This window comes from Halichoerus grypus, chromosome 6 (assembly GCF_964656455.1).
Source record: "Halichoerus grypus chromosome 6, mHalGry1.hap1.1, whole genome shotgun sequence".
Lineage (NCBI taxonomy): Eukaryota > Metazoa > Chordata > Mammalia > Carnivora > Phocidae > Halichoerus > Halichoerus grypus.
Genome location: NC_135717.1, coordinates 89,830,525 through 89,858,386, shown reverse-complemented (window position 1 = coordinate 89,858,386; position 27,862 = coordinate 89,830,525). Strand labels below are relative to the sequence as shown.

At 37.2% G+C, this 27,862-nt stretch overlaps 1 protein-coding gene across 5 annotated transcripts in view; it reads right to left on the bottom strand.

Annotated features, from left to right (window-relative positions):
- Positions 1 to 7,341, bottom strand: part of PTPRO (protein tyrosine phosphatase receptor type O) — a 235,042-nt gene extending 227,701 nt beyond the window's left edge. For 3 of the 5 annotated variants that reach the window (XM_078075649.1, XM_078075651.1, XM_078075650.1), the window contains exon 1: positions 6,847 to 7,341. In XM_078075649.1, coding sequence (XP_077931775.1) covers positions 6,847 to 6,921 — 75 coding nt within the window. In that variant the 5' untranslated portion in view covers positions 6,922 to 7,341. The remainder of the gene's footprint in view (positions 1 to 6,846) is intronic. The other 2 variants (XM_078075652.1, XM_078075654.1) reach the window with 1 other exon arrangement.
- Positions 7,342 to 27,862: the final 20,521 nt, after the last annotated feature.

The window sequence follows — 27,862 nt, the reverse complement described above, 5'->3', positions numbered from 1 at the left end:
TTTCTTAACCTAACTCAGGCTAAGCTCAGGTCATCTTTTAAGAAATCATCTCCCAGACCATGAGATATAGTCTCTCCTCTAACATATTACCATGGTTTCCTCTATTAAACGAACAAACAGAACCTCACTACATTTTAATGACTTCTTCTATGTCTATTTTCCCACTGTGTCTTTGTGAGGATTCAATTGACTGTTACCCATTCCTGTACCTACAACATCTAGTACAATTCCTGGTACACAATAGATATTCAATTGATGTTTGATTAACTGAATGGAATTGGACAGCAAATCATTATCCTGGAATCTGAAAGACAGACTTAGTATTGAAGAAGAAAAGTAACTCTCAATGTGACCATTCTGGCCTTGGGGAAAGACTGGTCAGCCAAAAAGGTTTATAGGACGCTCTTTCAAAGAATCTAAATGATAGGGAGAGATTAACCAGAACGTAAAGCCAGGATCACAAGGTAGTAATGCTAGAGTTAATTAAAATAGAATTCTGATTCGGAAAGTAAGGTAGAAGACATTAGAAACCAGACCTCAGATCAGACCAAATATGCAAAGGGCACTACAGATTCTTTGGAATTATCCAACATCTGGTTTGTACATGCCAATCACAAGCTCCTGTGGGAGGAACCAAGAAGGAATCGCAATCTAAATCAGCACACAGGGCTATAGATAGTCTCTGATATGGGTTAAGGGCAAAAGGAACAAGGGACAGAAATTTCTCTGCATTTCACTTAGTCAGTTGGAGGGCCATGATGAAGGAACAGGATTAAGGGCCTGTTAGACCCATGATAATTTCTCACACATAAATAATCTACTATAAAAAGAAGGCAGGCAGAAGAAAAAAAAAACAAAGTCTCAGCTATCTGAAAAACAGTTAAATAAGGTGATACAGAAAAAGGGAAACATTCATCATTTAAATCACATGTATGTTAGTATTACAAAATACAATTCTGATTTTGGACCCCCGCACTGTAGAGAAATTCTTTTTATTTGCTGGTAAGGGTACAAAAATTACCAGATTCATTTCGTTTAATTCACTTTATGACAGGAACAGTTTTGTTAGAAAAATGAGTTGCATAGCATTCCTATTCAGGAAGAGGGGGAAACAAAATAAAGGAAGAGTATTCAATAATGAAACATATTTATTTGCATATAAATAGAAGGATGGCAATACAATTGTTTTCCTCAAACTTTTTTCATTTGATTCCCTAATTTTCCCTATATTCATTTTCTTACAGAAATTACGCATATTTATAATTTGTAATACAATTCTCAAACTCAGAGTCCTGTTTCCAATTCTGGTTTCCGAAGTATTTTCCCAAGCTTTTATCATTTTCCCCTCTTTCATCTCAATTTCCTGACAAAAAGAAAAGGACAAACCTTTCTTATCACGAAATCACTATAACCTTGTTTCAAATATCCTGTTTGTTTGGTGGTTTTAATATATTCAGAAGTAAAAGGAGTTGGCCTTTTAGGTAACTGGAATGTCTAGGAAAGTAGACATCTTTCATTGGACAATGAAATTCTAAATGAAAGAGTTGAGAATGATTTTCTGACACAGGGATAAGATATGGTCGTACTTATAGAAATAAATTGGAAAGCACCATGTTCAGAGGGGAAAAAAAACAACTAAGGATCGGCACTCTGGAGATCTAGGACAAGCTTGTGAAAGGACAAACTTACTAATTAGGAATAATTAGTGATTGTAGATTACATGAAAGGTGCTTAATAAGGTTATTTATATATCGTTCTGAATAGCTGGTAGAAAAGGTACAGAACCTATTGGAGCCAACCAGGAGAAAAGAAGATACAAGTCTTTGTATTCTGCCTTTAGCTTCATCCCACCCCATTCACCCTCTTGCTCATTCTACTTGTGCCATATTAACCTTGTTTTGGCTCCTCAAATTAAGGGCATAAGTGCACAAAGAAGTCTCTCACATATTTATTTAAGCAGAAAGAGCTGATACCAATGGGCCTTTGAGGCCATCATAGAAGAGTTCTTTAGTGCTTTGAGTTATGCTCCTGGATTAAACACTACCATAGATAGAACCAAGACTAGGGTATAGAAAAGGCTTCATCTCTCAAGGCAAAGTTATGGCAAAAAGTAGAGGGATTTCTGTTAGAAGCATGCAGAAATCTTTGTCAGTTGTAGTTGGTAGTGGTCACAGAAGAATGATGATATGGAAGTGGAAGCAAGAATGTGACTTACATAGCTGGGTGTTGGCTGAAGTTGCGGGTCACATACAGAGGTAATGAAAGCTATTTCCCCTATTATTTCATTGATGATAGCACATAGCAGCTGAGGTAACACTGGTGAATAAATGAGCAACCAAGAGTGCTACATTTTTGGAAAAAAACCACATTGGTATTTTGATTTATAATTTTAATAAGTTCTTAATATAGAGAACTGGTAACATTTTATTATTTTTTAGTGTAATGATTGCACTGTAATTATAATAATTTAATTCACATAATGATAATTTTCTCATGCTTTCCTTAAAGATGTGCTCACAAGTCAATATTACGGTATTTAACACCTCTCAGTCAGAAACTGTATAATGCCACAAATTTCAATTCTGTATATGAAGCTTCTACTATTTGCCTAATTCCACATCCTAAGCACAGTGGAAGACAAAAAATTACAATATACTTCCCTTTATTTCAAAAATAAATATATTTGGAGTAATAACATGAGCATACTAGGTGCTTTCTAGTAAAGCTCATCATTGCAGTGGGGCTATACTTATGGAAATGCAACAGCACTGGAACTGTGCACCTGAAGGTATTAAATTGGGAAGAAAATGAGAAATAAATATCTGTGGTCATTCCTCTTAACCCTTTATTGTGCCACACTGCTACCAATCACAATGGTCTAAATAAGTGCACCCTGTATCCAACACCAAAGGGCCTTTGCAAACCCTCAAGACTTAAGTTGGAATTATATTGATAAAGCTCAGGAGTCAATGTACTTATGAGTTTAAATACCTTTAAGTTGGTTATTTAGATGCCAGAAATAGTGCTACATTTAAAAATAAAATACAACTCTTACATCATTTTTAATTACTTATCCATATAGATGTGTATTTTCTTATGGACCAAAATAAGGCAGAGGTAAGGTGTGAATTTTTTATTCTTTAATATAACAACAATCTTTCACACAACAAAGAACAAAGGTAAACACGCATATAGTGGAAAATTATTACCCAATCCCCAGTAGAAGCCCAGCCCAGTGAACACTCTTCAGCTTACTGGGGATGTCATATGTGAAAGGGTTTCTCGAAAAGGTTAGCACTAAAAAACAAAATAAGATAAGGTAAAAATAAAAGGTTGGAAACAACATTTATCAAAGGAGTCAGTTGACAGAGGAGTTAATGACAGCAAACTTCATTGAGAGCAGGGTGGGTTAGGCTGCTCCAGAAAGATGAAAAGATTATGGTTCATCGGCCAATATTGTATAATATAAAATGTGAATGAAACCTCCACGTGGAAGTGAAACTTCTTGTGTGTGTGTGTGTGTGTGTGTGTGTGTGTGAAAGAGAAAAGGGTGGGAGAGAAGGAGAAGGAGAGGCAGAAGGAGGGAGAGACAGGGAAGTGGAGAAAGGCAGACAGACCTTGGAGAGTGGATATTTCTCCTAAGTAGTACTATGGCCAACATCATAACACTCATGCTTTATAAAATTAAACATAAACATCTTTTCAGATAATATAATTAAGGCCTCTTTCAAATTTAATGTTCTTTGATTACATATCAGGTAAGAGCAGACCCGGAAGAAAATATAGAGAGGAGGTTAAGGAAAGAAAGAAGGATTCATGCCAAGACTATGAGTTTAAGGAAACATTCCACTTGACTACTAATGAGCACCATTTCAGGGAAGGCAGAATTGAAATTCCTATGATGTCATATTCTACAATTTGCATCTTAGTTGACAAAATACTGATACTGAGTGAACTGATACAGGAAGCAATTTTCAGGAAGAGGTTTAGTAAAGATAGGATAGGTGAGAGAAATTACATTGTTTTCACTGGGAATGCTGGGAAGATACACAAGGGGGAGACTCATCAGATAAATACTCCATTTACATTCATATGTGGGTAGAAGAATTTCAGATTGGTAGGCTCCCAGGATACTTGATAATAGAGTTCCACTTTTGTTTTCTATTTTTATATATGCCATCAATATGGATTATGAAATTTCAAAATTTCATAATCAACATTGTGCTTATGCAGATATTAGCCTCATAACCTACAGTGGATGACTTAGACAATCTGAGATGCTTGATTAAATGTTCCTATCACTTAGCTATGGATAAGGAATGATGCACAAAGACTTCCACGTCCAGGCACATTTACACTATCTCAGTGAAATTGGTTATAGCCAATCATACAGATTCAAATTTTTAGACTTTCCCATCACTTATACCTAGCTGCTAGCTCCTGATTTGTGGAAAAGATAAAACTATAAATCAAGCCTCCCATTTCGGTTTCTCTAACTTTATGGCTCTTAGGAATTTTCACTCTTATACAGAAGATATTTCAAATGGAGTAGTGAAAGATTTGTTGACATAATGTGAGCCACGGTGATTTTTGGGAGGTTGGATAAATTGTTTCTGACTCAGCACACAGATCTTATCACTGAGATTCAATCAACAATGTGCTATTTAATAATGGAACTGTTTCCAGGTCTACTATACTGACATTTATTCAGGACCTTGAATGCAAACGTATTTCCAAATTAGAAAGAAATTATACGATGTACCAAATTTATCATGTAATATACTACTCCCAAATGTAAATGCCTTATCCTTTGTGCCCAATTTAATGCTTTGAATATTACTTCCCAACTGTAACAAAATAAGATTAATGAAATAGCATATGTGAAATATCTGGAAGACTGACTGGCGCATGGTGGGTATTCAGTAAATATACATATATTTTTTTCCTCTGATATACTTTACATCCTGGTGACACAAACTCTGCACTTACATAAAATAAAGGGTAATGACTTGCTCTACAAAATTAGTTGTCCCATTACAATATTTATTTAAATGACAAGCCTTATCAATGTATTTACTATGTGATGCAGTTAACCATAATTGACACCAATCTGCAAATGTGCAAAAATACACCTATTGTGTGAAACAGGGTGAACCTCTCTTACAGTCACTGAGAATACCGTTATGCCAACATTGACTGCATTTTCTCACATCTAAATCAAGTTTTCATTAGAAGTTTTGCCACAGTTTTTACATTTTAATTGCAGCACTCTACTCCCACTCTCAAACCCATTATTTGACCATTTCTGAAATTCTCACTCATTATGAAGAATTCAAAAGAAAACCTGCAGTTGTGCCAAATGTTGGGTTTGGATCGGATGTCATACATGTAAGTCTTAGCTGTTACTTAGAAAAATGTGTGGTGATGCAATTTCCCACTTTGGATTCATGACAAGTGTTGCATAGACATAATAATTATGACAGAATTTAACAATTAGAAAAATTAATAGAAAATTTAAATAAGTCTAATATAATTATGATGTGTGCTAAAAGAGCAATCTCCTATAATGAGAACACATGACCAAGCTTGTTATTTACCAGATTTTAAATAAAATTATTATTAGCAACTTAAGAAAAATGTAAAAACATATGAAATATAATTTAGAATTTTATTTATTCATTCTGTTGCTCTTTCTCCTTGAAACTATTTTTCCTATTTTCCATTAAGATAAATAAAAATATGGAATATTTAAAATTGATGCTGTTCCCAATGCATTGGTCCTGTTCCACTACCTCCTTGTCAAGCATTCATAATTAATGGTGCATGTAAGCAAAAAGTGACGCTTTGGTAAGGAAACATTTGCATCCATTAATGTTTCGTCCATTTCTAAGGTAGGTAGCACGGTGGTGCTGAAAGGATAGCTCCCAGTCACCTGTGGACACACTACTTTGCCAGGAAAGGGAGGACTACGACAAAACTAGACACGCTGAAGACACAAGCGGTAGACAATTACCTCACAACTTCACACTACTTTCCAAGCAAACATCTAGCTGAAATTTGTTTTAAAGATTTTATGTGCAGTATAGTTGTCACACTAGGATTAAAAAAAAAAAAAAAGCAGCCCCTTCCCTTTCATTTTTCTCAAAAATAACAGCCTAAAGCAGAATAATCCAAAGAAAACTCAAAAAAGTTAATTTTATAGATTTTTTCTGTCATTTAAATTTAGAGGTACCAGCCTTTGTAAATACGTGGGGGAAAGTCTAAAGACTTTGTGAAAAGAATTATCAGGTTGAAGATGAAGACTTGGGGAGAAGAGTCCTCTCCAGGCTCAAGCTGACACTCCTTATTCAAAGAAAACCATGCTCACGACCACCCCGGCAGTCTTTTTGAGGACAGGGAGCTCAGCCCCAGGTGTATAATTCCAGGAGAAAGTAAATTAAGACAAAGCAGCCGTACACACCGTTGGGGAGAGAGCGGTAAGGTTGAGCAGCATTGGGGTGCAGTAGTGACCAGAAGGAAAAGTGACCTCATTTTGCCTGGTGAAACACTAATTAACAAGCCCACCTTTGATGCGGATACCAGCGGTGGTAAAAGAGCACAAAGGGTGCAAGCTGGAGAGAGCAAACTTCCCTGTTCTTCCACCCCATCCCTCAAAACCTCCGGGAACACGCACACGCAAGGACAACAAAGCTTGCACCCAGGCTGCACAGCGGGCGCTTCCAGCCGCCGGGCCATCGCGCCCCGGGGCGCGCCGCTCCCCCGCGGCAAAGCCCGGGCATCGGAGCACGCACGCGGGCAGGACCGCCCGGGCGCGAGGCGGGGAGGGGGGGGGGGACGCTCCCCTACCTTGAGCAGCACAAAGAGCCAGAGCAGAGACAGGAAGCGGCGGCCGCCGCGGGATCTCGTGGGCAGGTGCCCCATCACGGTGCAGAAGGGACCCGGGGGGACCGCGGCGCGTGCGAGCTCCCCCGGCGGCGGCTCACAATGGCGAACTGAGGCTCCCGCCTCAGACCGTGGGCGCCGAGGCTGCTCCCGGGGGGCGCATGCTGCCTTTCCAGTCTCCTTGCGCCGGCTCCCTTTCCTCTTCTGCGCCGGGGGTCCTCCCGGAACGTGCCAGGCGCTGCAGTTCTTTAACAGCTAAGGATGGAGAGGGTGGGGATTGGAGTGGGCGAGGCTCTGCGGCCGCCGCCACCGAGGCTGCCGGTGGAGACGCGGGGTCCGCGTGGTGAGCGAGAGGCGGATGCCCTGCGCCCAGCCCGCCGCGGTCCTCCGGCCGCAGGAGACTCTCACTCTGCGCCGCGGACTCATAAAGTGACAGCAGCCTCCCAGCCCTCCCACCAGGGTCCGCCTGCCGCCTGTTATCTCTGGACAGCCCCCACTCCAGGCTCCGCCCCGACCCTTTCCACTGTCTCTGGGACTCAGGAGTTGTGCGGGGGTTTCACTGACTCTTCTTGAGCAACTTAGGGAACCGGATCCCAGTCTCTTCTCAGTCTTCCTACATCTGCTCTCAGTTGCTGTTATAAAAGTACAGAAACACTTGGAGGGAACTGGCGGTTGTGATTGTAGTGATGGAGTGCGTGGTTCATGCATGTGTGTTTGATAGGTAGGATTCCATTCTCTCCATCCCACTCCTACCCGGAGGAAATAGTACAATTATATACACTTTACATTTGAAATCAGCTCTTACTAATTTCAAGGGCTGTCTTTTGATACCAAAGTCTGTCAGGTTGCCTGAAGCAGAATGTAGAAGTCGAGGAGGGGGGATCACAATATAGTACATATATTTATAAACATACTTAAAAAAATGTGTCATTATTAAAGAAACTGTTGAGCCTTTCCAGAGTGGTTATACTATTTTACATTCTCACCAGCAATGGATGGGGGCGGGGGCGGGGACGAGGTATGTAATTAAAGAAAGGTAATAGTAGGACTCTTTGTGGTGATGAAACAGTTCCCTATCTTGATGGTGGTGGTGGTTACACAAATCTGCCTAGATGATAAAACTGCATAGAAACGCAGGAGGGGTTCACGTGCGCCACAGCCCACACATACAAATGTCTATAAAACTGGTGAAATTTGCGGGCGCCTGGGTGGCTCAGTCAGTTAAGTGTCTGCCTTCGGCTCAGGTTATGATCCCAGGGTCCCGGAATGCAGCCGCGGATCAGGCTCCTTCCTCAGTGGAGAGCTGCTTCTCCCTCTCCCTCTGCCCCTTCCTCCCACTGATGCTCTCTCTCTCACTCTCACTCTCTATCTCAAAGAAAGAAATAAAATCTTAAAAGAAAAACTGGTAAAATTTGAATAAGGTGTGTGAACTCTACCAATGTCAGTTTCCCGGTTTTGATACATACTATAATTATATAAAATGCTACCTTTGGAGAAAGCTAGGTGAAGGATAAATAGGACCCTCCTGAACTATCTTTTTGTTGAGATATAATTGACATATAGCATTATATTAGTTTCAGGTGTACAACATAATGATTTAATATTTGTATGTATTGTGAAACGATCACCAAAACAAGTCTAGTTAACATCCATCATCACACATAGTTACAACGTTTTTTCTTGTGATGGGAAGGAAGGTTACTCTTTTAGCAACTTTCAAATATACAATATTAACTACAGTCACTATCCTGTGTATTGCATCCCCTGACTTATTTCCTTTGTAACTGAAAATTTGTAACTTTTGACCCCCTTCACCCATATGCTTTTTAACAAGTGTGAATTATTCCTGAGTAACTAATCCGTGACTTTTTAGAAGCTCAGGCAACTAATTCCTAGCTGTGTATTTTCAAACTATTTATGTCCCTTTGGTTGTTATGTGTAGCTTTTGGAAGATGTCTTTCAAAATAAACTATGGGGTACTCTATTCAAATATGAATCACTGTGGGGTGCCTGGGTGGCTCAGTGGATTAAGCATCTACCTTCTGCTCAGGTCATGATCCCAGGGTGGTGGGATGGATCCCCACATCCCCACATCAGGCTCTCTGCTCAGTGGGGAGCCTGCTTCTCCCTCTCCCTCTGTCTGCAGTTCCCCCTGCTTGTGCTCTCTCTCTGTCAAATAAATAAATAAAACTTTAAAAAAATAAATATAAATCACTCATTATTATGTAAATAACCCTTGCTGCACCTTGTCAATAATGGAACTTCCTATTTGTCTTTGAGACATGCTTGGGCACCAGGAGACAGGCAAGGGGACCTTGGTTATGAATGTAGGAGTTTGTCTCAGACCCACAGTTAGGGAGTAGTGGCATGAAAAAGGACCTGGGGCTACGTTTACTCAACCTTTGGCTAGATAACTAAATGACCAAACAGGAATCACTTGGTTGGTATGTATATGTGTCTAAGAAAGGTTTAGATTGAATATATTTACATGTGTATGTATGTGTACTAAATGCTCATAGACATAAATAAAAAATAATGGTCTGAATTTATGTGAAAATACTGTCTTTGATGTCTTCCTTTAGAAGCATCTTTTGTGTCATGTTCTTTCCCCTCATGTGCTCACTTTTAGTGCCTTTATGCCCTCTCTTTGTTGGCCTGGACCTTTTCTTTCTTTTGGGAAAATATTAGCTGCTTTTCCCTCCCTCTGGGTCAGACTCATGGGCTACCTGAAAATTTTATCTTTGGGACTGAACTTACAGGGGTTTTGTTTTGATAGTTTTCCTTTTAGTTTGAAGCTCCTGAAAGCAACATTCTATTCCCACACACTCTTGAAAGTGACACTAAAGTGATTTAATGTCTAGAACTAAAGATATGTTTAGACCAGTGGCAAAATCATACAAGTTGCTAATGACTCCTCTTTTGAATCGATTTTGATTTTAAAGTGTCCATGTTGTGGTTTGCTTATATCTATAAGAATTTTATATGTGTGTGTACAAGTATGTGTGTGTGTGGATACATAGATATGGGCTTGGCTGATGTATGTGGGGCAATAGAAAGCAATTCTACTGATCATACAGTCATCCTGTAAGTGCAAAAGGAACTTTCATAGTGATGTACATTTGTATATAATCATATTTGCTATATTGTTTTTCTATTTTTTCCTCATCACTTATACCACAATTTGCTTGGCCTTTAATGCCCTCACACATGGGTACATATGGACCACTTCTGGGGAACAATAACAGTGAAGAGTAACCAGTAAAACATTCCCCATTAAAGTATTTGTGATTAGCATTATTAATATTCCATTAAGTAACACCGTGATTAGATGGCCTGAAGATTGACAGTATCATCTCATAACCACGGATTTTCTCTCCAGAGAAAAGTATTTTACTTAGCTGCTGCTGAAAAAAAAAAACAAAAAAGGAGTTTCATTTGTTTTTATTGCACTTAAAACAGTAACATTCTTGGGAATCTTCCTAGAAGAGGCTCCCAAGAAGAATGTGAAAGCTAGATCATCAGCAGTGTGGGGTTTTCAATCCATAGGGCATGCCCTGCATCTCTTCTAACTATCGACTAGTTTTCCAGTGGGTACTTCCAAAGTATGGTAAATCTTAAGCTATTTTCAAGAATACAAAGCAGCAAGAATGGTCACGGGCAACGTACAGTACAAATAGTAATCTGTGTTTCACCAATCCTTTCAAAATGTTTGTTCTGATTTCATTATCCCGACAATACTGTGAGGTAAAGAAGACAGAGATCATTATCACCATTTTACCCCTACTGCTGCTTTCCCTGGAGAAAAGATAAATGGACAACACAGAATCTGCAGGCGTTAAAAAATGAATTTGCACAAATTGAAATAGAGCTCTCTACTGCTTTGGGAAATAATAATAAAGCCGTTAATGAACAAGAGACTGGAAGATCTTTGTAAAAATCTGCAAGAGGCTCAATTTTTGGTTTTTGTTAAGACAGTCCATCTTTTCTTAAACATGTGAAAATGTACCTGTGTGTTCACATCTATCTCTTGTATGGAAAGAGAAGTAGTAGCAGCCACAGAAAAGAGCTGTAATGCCTAGGAGAGGTTTAATGAGGAGTCAAATGGAACTCTTACAGGGCTCTTGCCAATGAAGTTCAATTCTGCTCTCCAGGGACCAACTCTAATGCAGTTCACTGTGTTCAGTCCTGGCTTCCGCTACTGAAATCGCCTACAAGGCTGTCAGCAGTTTTGGTATTAGAGTTGTATTTATGGGAGTTGCTCAATGACAAATAGTTTACTTTATGTAGAATGCAGGAAAAAAAACAAAAAAAACAAACTCAAGCCATTGATCTCCAGACTATGTTCTGCTTGAAATGCACAGTAATAGCCATGCAGTCTGTCATCCATATCACACATATGGCCATTGTTATAACATGGGAACCGGAGATTATGTGTAATATGTGCTTAAGTTCGGGTGGCCAGGCAACATTCTGCTTTTCAATTTATTTGAGCATTTATTTTAGTTTTTCTCTTGATGAACACTGGTTTCTCGCCTCAAAGACATGTTGACAATTCATAAATTCTGTCTTTCAAAGTGAGAATGATTGGCAGCCCTTAGGTGAATAGCATGTTCCAACTGCCAAGACTTATTACTCTTGAAAAACAGAGAAACTCACCACAGAAGGTCATTTTTGCTTCTACATGAAGAATTTTTTCTCATGGCTTTTTTTCCTTCTCAAGTAGCTCCTATTCAGGCTTTTTTCTCTTACTTGACTCTTGCATGGTTTTAAGAAAAATCAAAGAAGAATATTGTGTTATACAAGATCATCTGCTCAAAGGAATTAAGAAAATATATGGGAACAAGAACAGATATTTATCATCGGATGCAAACTGCAGGCTATAGAACGAGGGATCCTAAATTAAAAAGGCAGATTGTCATTTTTAGATACCATCCCTTCTTTCATTTATATTCTAGGATTAATGTGCGTTAACATTTCCTTTAATTCCCCTAGAAATGAAAAAAATAGAGAATACTAAGCAGCCATAGGTTATGCAGTTTTATCCTACATTTTGTTTACATGTGCTGCATTGGCTAATAAACTTTTATAATATTTGCTTTCTGAGCTTCCCAGACATTGTTAGTATCTATTCACTTAATTTTCCTTTAGAGTAGGTTTCTTGACTAGTTATAATTTAAAGCATTAAGATCCTGCATGGGAGGATTCACTTTAGCTTGGCAAAAAAGCCTGGCTAAAACTTAAATTATTTTACAGATAAAGCAAGACACATTATTTGTTAAGTGAAAGTAGTGTCTACTGATCTTTGCTTCCCTTCATTTTTCCCTTCAAATTAAAGATGCAATGCAACATTTATTGTGTTGCAGTACACATGTATGTATGCATCATACATAATGTCTACATATGTATCACTTGAAAAGTGGTTGCAAATATATCATTATGGAAGATTTGATCATAATGACTTCAGGTGCTGTGTAGAGACTATGAAAACATTAATCACACATTTTGAAAACACACTGCCTTAACTGCTAAGGATTTTACCAAAAGGCACAATAATATTGCCTTGACAATTATACTTTAAATCAATCACACCGAATCAATTTTTGTACTAAAAATTACAACTTTAATAATATTCTCAAATCTAACAGTAAGAGAAGGGGTAAAGATGACCATAGTTCAAAGAAGGGTAGGGGACGCCACTGATGGATTGATGTCATTATCTGTCTTGGCAGAAGGATCTAGAAGAAAAATTCTGAGGAAGGCATAAATGTTGTGAGGAAAATTCTAATATCCAAGGGAAGAATATCCTCCTCACAAAGGGACATGAAGAAAAGGTATAATTGTGAAGCTGTATATTTCTAGGTATGCCTGCATGAGTATTGCAAGGGGAGCAATTTGGGAAAGGGAGTTGAATGTACAGATTCCATCTGTTTTGTTTGGCAATCTGATGATGCTGAGAAATTATAAGGGTAAGCTTTGAACATATAGAGAAAGACAAAGGATGATTTTAATGAAATCCAATCAGGGATCAATATATGTCAAGCCTATGGCAGTTCTCTGTTAACTCACTGTCTTACACAAACAACGATCATTTCCAACATTTTCTACTCAGCTCAATCCTCCCTCCCTCTACCCTACAGATCCTTTCGGTGCTTTGGCTTCACCTTCTACCTTACAGAGGAAATACTGGCCATCAGGTGACAACTTTTTCATCTTCCCTGACAGTAAACATAAGCCCTCAACTTTCTTGTTAAAAACAAGGAGCTCTCTCTCAATAACCATCTAAGGATAATTCTACTACCTATTTTCTAGAGTCCATTTCTTCCAGCCTTCCCTGTCTCTTATTTTTAACCTCTTCCTATTAATATATTCCATCCCTTGGCTTTTTAACTATGTTCACATCTTTACAATCGAAGGGAAGAAAACCTTCACTGAAATATTCATGCTGTCAGTTGCTACCTTTTCTTTCTCCTCACCTTTCACACCCCCACCACTGCCCCTTCACAGGAATATTTTCCCAAGTACTGGGCATGCTTTCTGCTTCCATTTATTTTCATTACCTACTTACTCTTCAAACCACTTTGGTCTAGCTTCTACTCTCATCATTTCACCAACACTGCTCTCACTAAGGTCAATAGGAATCTCTTAGGAGCATATACTATGTTGGTTTCTCTCCACGTCCTGAAACATTCTCATCTCCGACTTTCCATAACGCTACACATCCCTGGGTTTTCCTCAATATCAATGGGTGTTCTTAGGAATCTCCCTTGCTGGGTCATTCTCCACTTCTTGTCCACTTAATGTTGCAATTTTCAATGCTTACTCCTAAACTCTTCTATTTCCCTCTGTATTCTTGTGCTAGCTAATTGAATCTATGGTCATGTCTTCAATCCTCACCCATGCAGATGAGCCACAGGGTCACGTAGAATGCTCTTTTGATTCATGCAGACCCATACAGCTAACTTCATGTTTCAAACTCCTTTTGAATGTTTAAAACACCCCAAACTTAAAAAGTCTGAAACTGAACTCATATATTTACCCCAGAATTTTCTGTTTCCATAGATGATACCAATACCAAACCATCCACACAAGCCAGAGACCAAGGAGTCACCTTTGATGCCTCCCTCCCTTCTCCAAATGCACCATGTCCAATTTGATTCAGTGTCTTGTCATTTTACTTCTGAAATATTTCTCATGTCAGTTCACTTCTCTCTATCCAACCATCTTCATCTTAGTTCAAATTACTGTTATCTCTTGCCTGAATTATTGCAATACTTTGTTAATTGCAAGAGTCTACCTTTGGCCTCTGTAGCTCCCTCCACTTCACCTTGAAGCATAACAGAAAAATATGTCCATCCATAGCCAGTTGGAACCAGTTTTCAAAATGTAAAATTGATCACTCTGACTCTCTTACATAAATACAACCAATGACTTCCAAATACTTCTAGGATAGTGATAAATTCCCCAGCGTGGCCCATAAGGCCATCTATCCCTTATCTGCATCTCAAGTCTCTTGTCACACCTTCATTTCCTTTGCTCTCTGAACTTCTAAAATTCATGCATACCATGTTCCCTCCTGACATGGAGACATGTGTCTGTTCTCTGTTTCTGGAATGTTCTCCTCTCTTTAATCTGATCTCTGCTCAAACTTCACTTCTTCAGCCTAATCCCATTGTTTAAAGTGTCATAGCTCATCTAGTATTTTTATTGTTGATATTCTATTTTAATTTTTATCACCATTTACTTAATGAATATCTCTTTCATTAGACTGTAAACTCTGCAAGCACGGGAATTATGTCAAGTATTTTCTTGCCATTTTCTCCAGAGCACTTAAGTCAGTTCCAGGAATAAAGTAGGTACTCAGGAACTATTGCTTGAATGAATAAAGTAGCATAATTGCTAATGAGAATTATACTATCAAAAGTTAAAATATGAAATATTTATGTTAACATTTTGGTTTCATTGTTCAAGATGGGAAACCTATTCCAGGTCACTTCCACTTTTTTAAGGAAACGACAAATAGGGGGCAGCAAGGTAACAACATTATTTGTACACGAATTCCCATGGAGAACCTTGTGCAGCACCTACAATTAGTTAGTGATCAAAGAGAGGAATGTAAAAGGGCAAATAATTTTCATTAGGATAAGAATTTTACTCAAAATTCAAGCAATCCTTCAACGCTTGAGTGGGTAAACAAACTATGCTCTATATACCCAATAAAATACTTCTCAGGAATAGAAATGAATGAACTACTGATACATGCAACAACATGAATGAATCGCAAATGCATTATGTTAAGTGCAAAGAAAGACTCAAAAAGCCACACACTGTATGATGTCCTTTATTTGTCATTTTAGAAATGGCACAACTATAGGGGGAAAAAATGATCAATGGTTTCCAAGAGCCAGAGGGGATGGTAGGGCTGACTAAAAAGGGACACAAGGGAACTTTGGGGGGATGAAAATGTTCTAAAACTTGATTTTGTTGGCAGTCACATGACTTGTGCTTTTGTCAAAACCCATCAAAATGTACCTTAAAAAAGACAAATTTTATTGTATTTTTTAATTTAAAAAAAACAAAAAATATTCCAGGCAAGAATTAAGGTCAAGGCATTCTGTCCCATAAAAAAATAGTTTTTTAAAAAGACAATATTACTTTGTGTTTATATATGTAAGCATTGACATTTTTAAGAGCATTTCATTTTTTAATTTTTTTTAAGTTTTTTTTTTATTTATTTGCAAGAGAGAGAATGAGAGACAGAGAGCATGAGAGGGAGGAGGGTCAGAGGGAGAAGAAGACTCCCTGCTGAGCAGGGAGCCCGACGTGGGACTCGATCCCGGGACTCCAGGATCATGACCTGAGCCGAAGGCAGTCGCTTAACCAACTGAACCACCCAGGCGCCCTAAGAGCATTTCAAAGTGGTTAACAATAACAGCAATTTAGTACAAGTTCTGTTTGGCGATTATGTGATTGGCCTTCCCAGATTATCTCATGATAAAATCTCAGAATCAAGCTTATAAAGTTACTTAATTCTTCTCGCTTTTGTCTGCTGTCAGCCGAGAGGTTTAGATGGATTATTCATTAAGTCACTCAGCAAGCATATACATTTCAACCCTTGCCATGTTGGGCACAGTTAAGATGCAGCTGTTGACTTCTGGGAGCAGTATACTAAAAGGACTACAAACAAGATAAAATGTAGTAGGGACGCCTGGGTGGCTCTGTCAGTTGGGTGTCTGCCTTAGGCTCAGGTCATGATCCCAGGGTCCTGGGATTGAGTTCCACATCGGGGTCCTTGCTCAGCGGGGAACCTGCTTCTCCCTCTGTCTGCCACTCCCCCTGCTTGTGCTCTCTCTCTCTCTCTGACAAATAAATAAAATCTTTTTTAAAAAAAGATAAAATGTATTAAGTAGAGGCAAAGATAAAGACAAAATGCAAAAGCACTCAAGGAAGGGAGAGATAATTTACACAGGTAACAATCCAGGGAGCTGGAGAGCCTAGTGTATGCCCTGAAATATGAGTACAGTTAAGGGAAATGAGGTGATAAGATTGGCAGGCAGCAAGTCCTTTGCTCACCAATTCCCACGTCTATCTCTTCTTCCTGGGAACACAGGGTTACACTCGATTTCCCAGTTTCTCTTACAGTTAAGTGTTGAGATAAGTCCGAGTTATGGCCCACGAAATGTGACAGAAGCATGTTCACCTTCAGGCCTGGTCTGTAAAAACCTTCATGTACAAACTTCACTCTCTTTTTCTCATCCTTAGAGTATTCTAAGGACCTAGAGAATAGAGGAACCTAAGATGGAAGGAGTCTTAATCCCTGGGCATCTGCAGAGAAAGAGAGAGAGAGACAATGAGAGAGAGAACACCAACTTCCAAATACTTCTAGGATAGTAGGATTGTGATAAAATTCCGCTCTAGACCATGATCTAAAAATTGGAAAGGTGTATGTAGACCAGGAGATCATCAGAGGCCAGGTTAAGGAATCTGGGGCTATTGAAGTGTTTGAAACAGAGGAGTGACATAATTGGAAGTGGATCCATTGGAACACTGGTCTGAGTACAGTTTTTAGTGAAGTGGATTGGGAAAAGGAAAAGATGAAGCAATTAAACATTCTAGTAAAAGTATAATTAAAGTAGTAGTTGTTGAAATCTAGATCGGGAAAGGAAGCAAGTAAATACAGGCGGAAAAAAGATACGTGAAGATAGGGCAAGCTCAAACCTTCTCTGAGCTCTTAACTTGCTACTCACCTAAAAGCTATGCCATAGATAATGCTCTGGCCACATACGGGCACCAAGAGAAACTCTCCAGTTTCTGCCTCACACTTCTAGAATCCACTTGCTTGGTTAAGGTTTCAAGTTGTCTTATACCTGCTCATTATCTTCACACTGTCACTCATTTTGTTTGTCCTCTTCCTCTCCCCTTCTTTGTTACACACTTAGTTCATGTCACCTTGAACTTGATACTCTGCATGCCCATAGCCCAATCCCATCCCCCTGCTGCCAGAACTCCTAAACAAAATTAAACTTCTCTTAACAAGGGTCAAGAAAGAAGGGCAGGGATGGGGAATTGGCTGTTTGATAGGCAATCAATGAATGAATCAATCAATCAACAAAATGTGCCTGCCCAAGTAACTTGGGTATGGTTGCCAGGGCTGTAAAACCAAAATATCAAGTTTTTAGGCCCAGGTTTCTCACTAACCAACTATGAGTTCTTGGTCAACACCTGATAGTCTCTTGAAGTTTCCTCAGTCATATCATATGGGCAAATGACTATTTTTAATCGCTAGACTTATTTTTTAAGAACAGTTTTAGGTTACCAGTAAAATTGAGCAGATAATACTGAGAGGTCCCAGATATCTTACCCATCCCCTCCCCCCTATTTTTAATATCTAACATTAGTGTGGTAGTGTAACATTTGTTACAATTAATAAACCAACACTGATACATCATTATTAACTAAAATCTATAGCTTTCATTAAGATCCACTCTTGGTGCTGTAAAGTTCTATGGGTTTTCACAAATGGGTCTTGTATCCACTAGTGTAGTATTATATAGAATAGTTTCACTGCCCTAAAATTCCCCTGTGCTCCACCTCTTCATTCCTCCCATTTTACCCAAACCCCTGGCAACCAGTGATCCTTTATGTCTACAGCTTTGCTTTTTCCAGAATGTCATATAGTTGGAATCATACAGTATGTGCCCTTTCAGATGGGCTTCTTTCACTTAGTAACATGCATCTAAGTTTCCTCCATGTCATTTTGTGGTTTGATAACTCATTTCTTTTTATCACTGAAGAATATTGCCTTCTGTAGATGCACCACAGTTTATTTACCCATTCACTATTGAAAGACATCTTGACTGCTTCTTGTCAATTACAAATAAAGCTGCTCTAAACATTCACGTGAAGGTCTTTGTGTGGACGTGAATTTTCAGCCCAGTTGGATAAATACCTATGAGCATGATTGCCGGATTGTATGTTAAAAGCGGCTGCACCATCTTACATTCCCACCAGCAATGAATGAGTGTTCCTGTTGCCCCACATCCTTGTGAGTCAGTGTTTTGGATTTTGGCCTTTGTAATTGGTGTGTAGTGGTATCATGGTAGTTTTAATTTGCAATTCTCTAATAATATATGCTGTTGATCATCCTTCCATATGCTTATTTGCCATCTGTGTATCTTCTTTAGTGAAGTATCTGTTAAAATCTTTGGCCCCCTTTTTAGTTGGGTTATTTGCCTTCTTATTGTTGAGTTTTAAGAATTCCTTGTATAGTTTGGAAACAGTCCTTTATAAAACATGTATTTTGCAATTATTCTTTCCCAGTCTGTGGCTTATCTTTTCATGCTCTTAACAGTGTGTCTCACAGAGCAGTTTTTAATTTGAATAAAGTCTAACTTATAAGTTTTTTTCTTTCATGGGCCATGCTTTTTGTGTTATATCTAAAGCTCATCATCTAAAGATCTTCTAGATTTTTTCCACTTAATATGTTATTATTAATTATGATAATTACTTTTTTTGAAGTTCCAATTGTTGTAATTTAAATTATATGAGCCCCTTCAACATTATTTCTGGGTCATTTTTATAGGAACCTACTGATCTTTGAGCACATTCTTACTTTCTGGTACTATATGAGCAATTTAAAAATCTGTCCTTTTGCTAAAACAAATTAACATGGGTCTTAAATTATAATTCATTAAATTAATTGACAAATACCTATTGTGCACTTTCTATGTGTCAAGCTCCGCTTTAGCGCTTGGAATAGGAACAAAACCTGGAAAGGCCCTGAAATAGTGATATCTCTGACACGCGCAAGGAGTAGCCAGGAGACCAGTGTGCCTGACTTGGAGCATGTGGGGAAACATCAGCGGTAGAGGAGTGTGGGGACGTTGGGGGAAGATTGCGTAGAACTGCAAAGATCATTCTAAGGGCTTTGGCTTTTAACCTGAGAGGTAGGAAACCAGTTCAGAGGCTTGTGCAGAGGAGTGCTGTTATCTAACTTACATGTATACTTAGTCTCTGTGTTGAAAATATGCTCATGAAAGCAGGGTTAGAAGACCGGTTGGAAGATTTATTAGATAATGCTGGTAAGAAATAATGTATGGTAGAGATGCTAAGAAATCCTGAGGGTACATAGGCTTTTGTAGGCAGGGACAGCTAGAGGTGCTCAGGAATTAGATATGAATTAGATAGAAGGAGAAAAAGAGAGGAATCTGGGATGATACCCAGACTTTTGGGCAGCACAGAAAAATGGCACTTTGCCAATGTTTGGAAGAGAGAAGACTGAAGTGGTGTGGGTTTTGAGGGAAGATGAGGAGTTCAGTTTTAGACTTGTTAATTTTGAATATTTATTAGACATCTTGAATAGGAATTAAACAAATCATTCTACAAGTGAGGGGTTAGGTCTGGACTAAAGTAATACATTTAAGGCTCTTCTATATATAAAATGGTATTTAAAACTTTGAAACCATCTGAGATCACCAAGGAAGAGGGCACATACAGAAGAGAAGAAATCCAAGGACTGAGAATGTCGGGTTTTCATCTTCTGGCTTGGCAGGATGCAGCAGTAGGCTGTCTAGAAACAGATGAAGAGGAAGTCCTCCTTCTCCCCCTCCATCAAGATGAAGACAAATTGACCTCCTGTACATAAGTTTGTGGAGAGCTTCTCTTCAATAGCTATGTGATAATATAAGCAGTTGATAAAATAAATATCATAATCTAACTTAATGGAGCAATCTGAATATGTACATAGAGATAAACACCAAAATAAAAATTTTTAAGTGTGTATATGCTTTATTAAACATTTTGCCAATTGTATTTTCATTCTTCTTTGGCCTAGTATCTATTTTATGAGTACCTAATTCTTAATTAGACAAAATACTTCACTCATCTATTCTTTTATTCAATAGGTATTTACTAAGTGTCTACTATGTATGAAGTATTTTTGGCTAGATCCTGTGACTATAAACATTGTTACTTTTAATTTTTTTCCTACTCCTTACGTTTTGAAAAACTCACATTTGGATTTTCTAGCAGAAAGCAAGTGTGAATATTGTTATTTTTAGAGAGTTGAAAATAGATATGCAAAAATCAAATATATATGCATCCCCTCTGTTTTACAATCACAGCAATATCAGCAGAATTTCATGTTCAGAAACTGTTATAAAAACGATGTAGAAAAATCCCACTACTGGTACATCCAAAGATTTTATAAAGTCAAATGCATAAAATTACTTTGAGTTTGAGAAGCCAATTAAATATTGCAGTCATGGGTCCTTTGGCAATGACCTTGAAGAGCTGAAAAATGTACTGGGAATCTCACTGCTTGACTCTTGAGGCTACTCTTTCTTGTAGGTCTCCAAGATCCGTATCAACTACTGTTGGGCTCCTGGTCCTAAACTAAATACATGGGCCTCGCCTTGGGGCACCCGGGTGGCTCGATTTTGGCTCAGGTCATGATCTCAGGGTCCTGGCATAGAGCCCCTCATGGGGAATCTGTGCTCAGTGGGGAGTCTGCTTCTCTCTTCCTCTTCCTCTGCCCCTCCTCCTGCTCTCTCTTTCTCTCTTAAATAAATAAATAAATAAATAAATAAATAAATAAATAAATGAGCCTCTCTTTGATGTCAAGAATCCTTGTCATTTTCATTTGCTTAAATAAAAAACCGCCATATTATTTATAGTCAATTTTTTGATGATAACTGTAAGTTCAACTTAAAAAAAAAAAAAGCTGCAGAAGATTTATTCTAGATAAATTCTAGACTTTAGAATTACATTCCAGACAATTTCTAGACTTCCAGGGTCTCACAAACTCAGTGAACATATTAACCATAATTCAGTGAAAAGTGATTCATTCGCATTGATAACATGTCCCTTTGAACTTTAAAATGGTAGCAAAATTGAGTTGATACTAAAAAAATGAAATCTTGCCATTTGCAATGACATGGATGGAACTAGAGGGTATTATGCTAAGCAAAATAAGTCAATCAGAGAAAGACAAGTATCATATGATCTCACTGATATTAGGAATTTGAGAAATAAGACAGAGGATCATAGGGGAAGGGAGGGAAAAATGAAACAAGACGAATCCAGAGAGGGAAACAAACCATAAGAGACTCTTAATCTCAGGAAACAAACTGAGAGTTGCTGGAGTGGGGGGTGGGGGAAGGATGAGGTGGCTGGGTGAAGGACATTGGCGAGGGTATGTACTATGGTGAGCGCTGTGAATTGTGTTAGACTGATGAATCACAGACCTGTACCCCTGAGACAAATAATAATACATTATATGTTAATAAAAAAATGTTCAATCTCTCAAAAATAATTGAGTTTATACTGAATTACTACTTTACAAAGTACCTGTAACAGTAGTGACTAAACAATCTGCATTTCCATTTCTTAAAAACGATGATCCAAAACCATTCAAAGTTCTTCATAAAGCATGAAATTACTTCCTGTTACCGAGTCACAAAATGGTACTGGAATGTAAACTAAAAGTAAAGATCCATATGAACATGAAGAACAGTTGTCTACTTACAGATGTGCAAAGAAAATCTTCAGCACATGCCAGGCCCGGAAAAAGCCCCCAAGCTGCGAAGAAATAGCCAGAAGCCTCATGCTTCTAGGCAATGGAGTTTAGAAATCAGTAATATAGGAAATTTCTGCTACACAGAATGCAAATCAACCCAGAAAAAAAATTCTAAATGTCATTACTTGCACTCAATGAAAAAGACATATTAAGAAATGCCAAGAGATCAATAACTAAATGCCAGACTTTCCACGAATCGTTCATGAAAGTTGCATCTATTTACTGAACTGTAGAAAATAACAAATGTCTTAAAATTTGCTGGTCTGAATTTTGGTGTTACACAAAGTTTAAAAATCAATGGAAACATGTGCAGCTTTGAAGGTTAGTAAACAAAATAAAATGATACCAAGGAAAGTTTAAGAAGACTGTAACAGATAAACAAGCAAACACAAACTAAAAAGTTATTCAAAAGATGTATAAAAGTCATACAAAAATAGCATGGCTTAACAAGATGCAAGTTGATTTTTTTTTTTTTTGAGAGGACTAATAAAAGAGCCAACCTTATGTAAAATGGACTATGATTAAAATGAATAAAGGCAAACATATTTAAAATTAAAAATTACGCATTGTTCTTGATGCCCAAATTTTGTTTTAGAAAGGGATAATATGAAGAAATAACTCATTTGAAAACTTATGCAATATTCAGTTATCTGCTTTTTAATTTTCTAGTATATTTTTCTATATTATGATTTTCCCTCTAATTTAGATGTGCCTCACAAGTTGTGATATTATCATTAAGTTCAAAATAATTTGTAATTTTCATTATGATATTTGGACCCATTAATTTACATAGAAGTAGATTGTGTTTTTGATTAACGAGTAATTTACAAACAAAATGCTCAGATTTTAAGGATATGATGTAATAAGTTTTGACACTCATGACCCACTCTTCTGATCATTATATAAAACATCTCCAACACCCCATTAATTTTTTTAAATTTTATTTTATTATGTTATGTTAATCACCATACATTACATCATTAGTTTTTGATGTAGTGTTCCATGATTCATTGTTTGCGTATAACACCCAGGGCTCCTTTGCAGTTTAATACCTCACCTTTCTCCTAGTGACAACCACTGTTTGGATTTCTGCCAAAATATAAATGAATTATAAAGTATATGGTTTTTGTATCTGTCTACTTTTGTTCCAAATAATTTTTTGAGTTTCACCTATTTTGTTTGTGCATCAGTAGTTCATCCTTTTGTAGTGGTTAGTAGTAAATTCCATTTTATGAATGTATCTTGAAATGTTTATTCATTTTCTTTTTGATAAACTTTTGGGTTGCTTTGACTATGAAAAAATGCTTTGAATATTCTTGCGCAAATCTTTTTGTGGACATAAATATTCATTTCTCTTGGGTCTTCTCTGCTCTTGTCTTCATTTTGGTTGTTTTTGTTGTGGAACTTGAAAAGTTTGTTCTACATTTTTATGGAGAATTATAGGACTGAGAATAGACAAAGTACTTAAGGTGAAGAAAGAGGAGGAAGGAGAATGAGAAGAAGGAGAAGAAGGAGGAGGAGGAGGAGAAGAAGAAAAAGAAGAAGGAAAGGAGACAGAGAGTAGAAAAATAAGAGAAAAGAGAGCAAGAAGAAAAAGAAGAAAATTTCTTATCAGATATTATAAAATGTTTGGAGGCTATAAGAATTAAGAAAATATGTTATTGAAAGAGGTATAGACAAATAGGCTAGTGGAACATAATAGAGAATCAAGAATCAGGCTCTCATAAAAATAGATACTTGGAAAACACAAATCACCAATATTAGGAATGAAACAGGGATGTCACTGTAGATCCTATAGCCATTAAAAGGGTAAATAATGGTGTACTAGAATAAGCTTTTCAAGTTCTACCCCCAACCCAAAATAGTGGAAATTTACATTTGCCACTGTGAGCTAGAAAGCTTTTCAGTACTTAAAGGTCTTTGGTCAGATCAGTGATGATATCAAATGTTAACCTTCTGATGTTGTATAAAGATATATTCAATATCTGGAAGATCTACATGTCTCAATGAGCCAGTATGTTCTAAATGATTAATGGCAATGTTACAAAATCATACATGGATCAAGATTAATGAAAAAATACATGATGGACCAATATATTTTAGTGTAGTAGAGTATGAAAGTGCAGTTATAGCTTCATGTTCCATATTACAACTAACTTTAAATTAAAAAAAAAAGATTTATTTATTTATTTATTTATTTATTTTAGAGAGAGTGCAGGGAGGGGCAGAGGGAGAGGGAGAGACAAACTTTAGCAGGCTCCTGCTGAGCTTGGAGCTGGATGTGGGGTTTGATCTCAAGACCCTGAGATCATGACCTAAGCTGAAACCAAGAGTTGGATGCTTAACCAACTGCACCCAGGGACCCCACAGCTAACTTTTAAAAAACTTTTGGCTTGTCAAGTTTTGGGATAGAATCAAAGAAAGATTTTATAGTTATCTGAAAAAGGTATTAAATATCTCTCCCTTTTCTAAGTATACATCTGTATGGGACTGGGTTTTTTTCACATATTTCAACCAAAACAGCATATTTCAAAAGATCAAATGCAGAAGCAGTAATGATAGTTCAGGCGATTTCTGTTAAGCCAAACATTAAAAAGATATACAAAAATATAAAATAATGCACTAATTTTTTTGTTTTGAAAAATTTATTTTTCTCTAAACATGTTATTGACACTAACATGTAATATATTTACTACTTTTGTTATTTTATTTATTTATTATTATGTTATGTTAGTCACCATACAGTACATCATTAGTTTTTGATGTAGTGTTCCATGATTCATTGTTTGTGTATAACACCCAGTGCTCCATGCAGTACGTGCCCTCTTTAATACCCATCCCCCTCCCCCCCCCTCTAGAACCTTCAGTTTGTTTCCCGGAGTCCATAGTCTCTCATGGTTCATCTCCCCCTCCAATACCCCCCCTTCATTTCTCCCTTCCTTCTCCTAATGTCCTCCATGCTATTCCTTATGTTCCACAAATAAGTGAAATCATATGATAATTGGCTTTCTCTGCTTGACTTATTTCACTTAGCATAATCTCCTCCAGTTCCATTCTTGTTGATGCAAAAGTTGGGTATTCATCCTTTCTGATGGCTGAGTGGTATTCCATTGTATATATGGACCACATCTTCTTTATCCAGTCATCTGTTGAAGGGCATCTCGGCTCTTTCCACAGTTTGGTTATTATGAACATTGCTGCTATGAACATTGGGGTGCATATGGTCCTTCTCTTCACTACATCTGTGTCTTTGGGATAAATACCCAGTAGTGCAATTGCTGGGTCATAAGGTAGCTCTATTTTTAACTTTTTGAGGAACCTCCACACTGTTTTCCAAAGTAACTGTACCAACTTGCATCCCCACCGACACTGTAAGAGTGTTCCCCTTTCTCCACAACCTCTCCAACATTTGTTGTTTCTTGCCTTGTCAATTTTTGCCATTCTAACTGGTGTAAGGTGGTATCTCAATGTGGTTTTGATTTGAATTTCCCTGATGGCTGATGATGATGAACATTTTTTCATGTGTCTGTTAGCCATTTGTATGTCTTCTTTGGAGAAATGTCTGCTTACGTCTTCTGCCCATTTTTTGACCTGATTATTTGTTTTTTGGGTGTTGAGTTTGAGAAGTTCTTAAGAGATCTTGGATATCAGCCCTTTATCTGTAGCGTCATTTGTAAATATCTTCTCCCACTCCGTGGGTTGCCTCTTTGTTTTGTTGACTGTTTCCTTTGCTGTGCAGAAGCTTTTTATCTTGAAGTCCCAAAAGTTCATTTTCGCTTTTGTTTCCCTTGCCTTTGGAGACATGTCTTGAAAGAAGTTGCTGTGGCCGATGTTGAAGAGGTTATTGTCTATGTTCTCCTCTATTTATTACTTTTAAATAAATTAACAAATGAATATTTTAAATTTCCCTCCGTTTAAATTTCTTATTTGATAAATGCTGATGGATGTAACCCACATAACCAAAGTTCTTTGAGCTCTCCAATTATTTTCAGAATATTAAGGAGTCCTGAGATCAAAAAGCTTGAGAACCACTACCCTAGGAAAATACCCATATAAATGTCACTGGACAAAAATGTTCATCACAACCCTATTGTAACAGTTAAAAAACGGTTACCAAACCAAATGTCCACCAACCACATCTTAGATAAATAAGTTATGACATAATTATGTACATTCATGCCAAAAGTTAATTCTGTTGTCCTGCAGTGAAAATGAATGAATGATAGCAACATTACTGAATCTCAGCAAGAAAATTTTGAATAAAAAACTGCATGTGGCTAAAAAGTACATTAGTCTGATGTCATATGAAGTTAAAAATAAGCAAGACTAAATAAAATATTATTTAAGAATGTGAGTATATTTGGTAAAACGATAAGCCTAATCAAGGGAATTGTAGACACAAATTCAGAATAGTCATTCCCTGGGAAAGAAGCAGGTGATGGACATTGAGGAGGGGCATACAAGGGATTTCAGAGGTAATAAGAATATTCTGTTTTTAAAGAAGTTGTGTCAGGTATGTGGATTTTTGGTGTATTATTATTATGTATCTCTCACCCACACTTAAAAATATTTAAGGGAAAATTGCAACCTGAGAGAATATATTTGCAATATATATAACAGAACATTAAATTGTGAATATATATAGAGTTTTTCAAATAAAATAAGAGAACAGGCAATCAAATAAGGAAAAAGGAGAATGGATATAAACAGGCAATTCATAAAAGAAATGAAAAATGATAAGATATTTAACCTAAGGAAAATGTTAATTATAATGTATGTAATGGGTATGTGTTATATATCTTACCGATTTAAATATTATACAGTGTTTCTAAGGGTGTAAAAAAGTCATAAACTATTGGTTGTAGTATAAATTTGGAAGAATGATTCAAAATGTGAACTCTGCCTCAGTTAATCCATATCTATGAATCTATCCTCAAGATCCCTTACATGTACACAAGAGGGATAGAAAGCGATGATCTCAGCAGTGTTGCCCGTAAGAGTGAATTATGGAAAGCAACTCAACTTCTACCTTAGGGAAATGACCAAATATGTAGGACAATAGCTCACATTATGTGACATACTATGATCATCTGTTGGAAAGGATGAGGTACTCTCAAATATCCTGAAATGTAAAGCTATCGAAGATACTGTTAAAGAAAAGAAGCCATTTGGAGGACAATATAGATGGTGTGATCCCACTCATCTACAAAATATGTATAAGTGGATAGGCAAGACTGCCAAGAGTATTGATTTCTGAAGAGGGCAGTTCAAAGTACAGAGCAGATACAAAAACGAAGTTTTTACATTTTATTCTCCAAACTTTAGCAATTCTGAAATTTTTACATTGACTCTATGTTTGATGAGCCATTGGCTTTATAGTATATAAAAAATTTACACAAAATAATAATGCGCAGAAAAGCCACCAATTGAAAGAAAGATTTGAAACAATACAGATTAACTTAAAATGAATAAATGAATTACTAAAGACATGGAGATATTCAGGATATAAGTGGGAACACAATGAATGTATTTGAAGTAGATATAGCAGGAGTAATCATACTCCTGCAATAAAATATACTATTTTATCAGAATAAATGTCAGTAGAAAAATGTCCCTCAAATTAGATCCACATTACTAAGAACAATGCCATGAAATTCGCTGGCCAATTCCACTTCAACAGCTATGACAAAATACAAGTATAACAATGACTGAATTTTCGAGTTGCAAATAAGCCATTCTCAGTCCATGTTCTGGAAAAAAAAATCAATATTACTGTAGCATATCACATTGGGGTGGTGAGAGGTCAGAAAATATGTGTTATTCTGCATCGCATCAAATACATTTAATTCTTCACCAGTCCTTTGGAATAAATTTCTTTCTATGCAATATTATTAATTATGTCAATAT